We start from the raw sequence: 3304 nt of genomic DNA, 5'->3' as shown, positions 1-3304 counted from the left end.
TTTACTTGGGGAATGATTATTCCATAACTCTATGTCCAACAAGTTCTATATCCAAGAATGCTTTGGACTGAACATCCATTTCCTGAGATATTAAACAACAAAATTCACTTTTATTCTTACCTAGAAAATACTTTATTGACTTTTCCACTGATTTGTCCCAGTTGTCTGTAATTGTATTTTATTTTTGTATACATTGTGAAGATATTAGTTTAGACCATTGACTGATTATAAATGCAGATAGAATTATTTTTACCTAATTCATTTATATATATTATCTGATCTTCCTATACTTTTTTAATTCCTCTTTTGTTTTAATCTAAGTACTGAGATTTTTGTTTTCTTGTTTTGTTTCACTGATTTGAAGCCTATATTTTATTGTTCAGCCTTTAATTTTTTTAATTTTATTTTTAAGATTTTTGTAATGCATGAAATATTTACATTTAAAAAACATCATTTCTATTCTGAAAATGCTTGCTATTTACAACAGTTTAACTCATATCACATTAATCTTAAATAACAATATTTAATAATAGTTATTAGTTATTGCCATAGGATTATCAGAAAAGCTCTAGGTTTGTTTTTTCTGCCTCCAGTGTTACTGATGGGGGCTCTGTGCCTGCAATATGAATCCACTGCTCCTATGACTTTTTTGTTTGTTTGTTTGTTTGTTTGACTTTTGGAGATGACAAGAGAAACTAAAAGAAGGGGGAAGAGGAAGAGAGAAAAATTGACACCTACAGACCTGCTTCACAGCTTGTGAAATCACACCCCCCACCCCAGGTGTGGAGCTAGGGCTCAAACTGGGATCCTAGCTCTGGTCCTTATGTTTTGTACTATGTGCCCCTAATCTGGTGCACCACTGCCTGGCTCCCAATAATTTTTTCACCTTTATTTCTCCACTTGATAGAAAAGAGAGAAACTGAGAAGAAAGGGAGAGACAGAGAAGTAGAGAGAGATATATACCTATAGACCTCCTTCCCTACACCTGATGCATCCCCACATGTAGTTAGAATGTAGGGACTGGAACTTGGGTCCTTTCTCATAAAAAACTGTGAGCTCAACAAGGTGTAGAACCACCTAAACCCCCTTGTTCTGTATTTTTACAGGTCTGTCTTCACTGGTTTAGTTTTTTAGTAGTATTTATATACTCATATATTTATATACTCATAATCCCATAAATGAATTATTGAAACTAATGTTTGTTTGTATTTGAATATATATATATATATATATATATATGTTATACTAAGAGTTTATATTATTAACTGAGATATCTCAGTTAATAATATAAACTCTTAGTATAATCTATTTTTCTTAAGCAAACTTCTTGGAATATCATGAGTTTTCTGGAAAGCATCTATTGTTTCTAAAAAATCTGTTTCTGTGAAACAAGTTATCTAGTTTGGCTTGCCTTTCTTTCCTGGCAAACACACACCTAGGGGGGATGGGACCTTGCTAGTTACTTTATAGATGATAACTTGTTAACCTCAACCTGCTTTCCTTAAATGTAAACCACATGACAAAGATATTCATCATCGATGCCTGTAAACAGGAGAGGAGGGACTGTAGGTGGGGGTAATTGGTATGGGCCCTTACACTTTGAGGGAGACTACAATCTACCACCTATTCTATAAGCTACCCAAGGCAGCCCTTATGCCCTGGGAAGAATCCAAGATTCTTGCTGTCTTCTGTCTGTTTAGCCAAATTGGTTCTGTAGTAGCCACAGGCTGGGCAACAAACAGCTCTTCCTCTGTGAGCTGTTTGATGAGTGCAGCAGCTTGTACCTCTAGGCCATCTTTGGTCTTTCTACACTCACTGCTGTAATTGTTCTTTTTATGTACTTCCCCTGTAAAGTTCTTATGACTAAAGTAGCCAATAAGTCCCCAAAGTATCAATGTGATCATAAGCAAAAGGATGAGTAGCTTCGGATTTGTCCAGGAATTCCTGCTTTGCAGGCAGCCCCCAGTCTACCTGGATTTTGTCAGACAGCAGACTTGACTTCACATCCGCCATATATATATATATATATATCTTTCTATCCACAAATCTCTGTATCTGTTATTCCTTAGATAATAAGATCCTGTCCCATTTATGAGGGAAGGAAATGTGCAGAAGAAACTACACTGAAGTAACAGAATTTATCCTCTTGGGGCTGACAAGCCGTCCAGAACTGAGAGTGGCTTTCTTTGTGGTGTTCCTCGGGGTCTACCTCATCACTGTGGTAGGAAACCTCGGCATGATCGTCCTCATCAAAATTGACCCTCGGCTGCACACACCCATGTACTTCTTCCTCTCTAGCTTGTCTGTTCTGGATCTCTGCTTTTCCACCAATGTCACTCCCAAGATGCTGGAGAATTTCTTATCAGAGAAGAAGACCATCTCCTATGAGGGCTGCTTGGTGCAGTGCTACATCGTGATCGCTGTGGTGCTGACCGAGCACTGCATGCTGGCCGTCATGGCCTATGACCGCTACGTGGCCATCTGCAATCCCCTGCTCTACAGCAGCAAGATGTCCAGGAGTGTCTGTGTGCGCCTGGTCATTGTCCCTTATGTCTATGGCTTCAGCCTCAGCGTGATGGAAACCTGGAGGACCTACAACCTCTCCTTCTGTGGTGCCAATGAAATCAACCACTTCTATTGTGCTGACCCTCCCCTGATCAAACTGGCCTGCTCTGACACCTACAGCAAAGAGTTGTCCATGTACATTGTAGGTGGATGCAGTAATCTCCAGTCCCTCCTGATCATCCTCACCTCCTATATGTTCATCCTTGGAACCATCATCAGAAGCCGTTCTGCAGAAGGGAGAAGGAAAGCTTTTTCCACCTGTGGCTCCCACTTGACTGTGGTTATTATCTTCTATGGGACCCTCTTCTGCATGCATATGAGACGCCCCACAGAGGAGTCTGTGGAGCAGGGCAAAATGGTGGCTGTGTTTTACACCACAGTGATTCCTATGCTGAACCCCATGATCTATGGACTCCGGAACAAGGATGTCAAAGAGGCATTGAAAAAGGCCCTAGGGCAACAAGGAGTGGGGAAATAGAGAGAGAGGGCTCTTATTATTTCATTAGAAACTTCACACTATTTTTGCCTGTATACTTCTATTTTAGTCGTTCAATAGGCTAAGTAATGTTTAGTTGTGGTAATAGTTGAAAATCGATGAAACAGTAGCTCCAGTTCATTCAGGTTGTTTGATCAGTTCAGGGAAATTCTTCCATTGTAACTTGTGGCTTAAATAAGTCTCCATTTTTACTTTATTTTTTTCTATTTTTTTTAATTGTAGCAAAATAAGTCTAGAGATTAG

The 3304-nt window shown here is 39.3% G+C and overlaps 1 protein-coding gene across 2 annotated transcripts; it reads left to right on the top strand.

Annotated features, from left to right (window-relative positions):
- Window positions 1-231: 231 nt before the first annotated feature.
- LOC103110372 (olfactory receptor 5M5-like) lies at window positions 232-3043 on the top strand. 2 transcript variants are annotated; one of them, XM_060177436.1, is made up of 2 exons: window positions 232-264; window positions 2123-3043. In XM_060177436.1, exons 1-2 carry the CDS (start codon window positions 232-234, stop codon window positions 3041-3043), a joined length of 954 nt encoding a protein of 317 aa, XP_060033419.1. The 2 variants fall into 2 exon arrangements, with proteins under 2 accessions (XP_060033419.1, XP_007519607.2); XM_007519545.2 differs by lacking the exon at window positions 232-264 and adding an exon at window positions 641-651 and having other exon boundaries at window positions 2116-3043.
- Window positions 3044-3304: the final 261 nt, after the last annotated feature.

Source organism: Erinaceus europaeus, chromosome 17 (assembly GCF_950295315.1).
Source record: "Erinaceus europaeus chromosome 17, mEriEur2.1, whole genome shotgun sequence".
Taxonomy (NCBI): domain Eukaryota; kingdom Metazoa; phylum Chordata; class Mammalia; order Eulipotyphla; family Erinaceidae; genus Erinaceus; species Erinaceus europaeus.
This window is presented reverse-complemented; position numbering and strand designations above follow the sequence as displayed.

What these genes read in the sequence shown, in the direction of transcription:
- LOC103110372 (XM_060177436.1), top strand. Translation starts at nt 232, where the DNA reads ATGCAGATAGAATTATTTTTACCTAATTCATTT. An exon ending in TATTTTTACCTAATTCATTT is followed by an intron (nt 265 to 2,122) that starts ATATATATTATC and finishes AGAAGAAACTAC; the next exon opens with ACTGAAGTAACAGAATTTAT.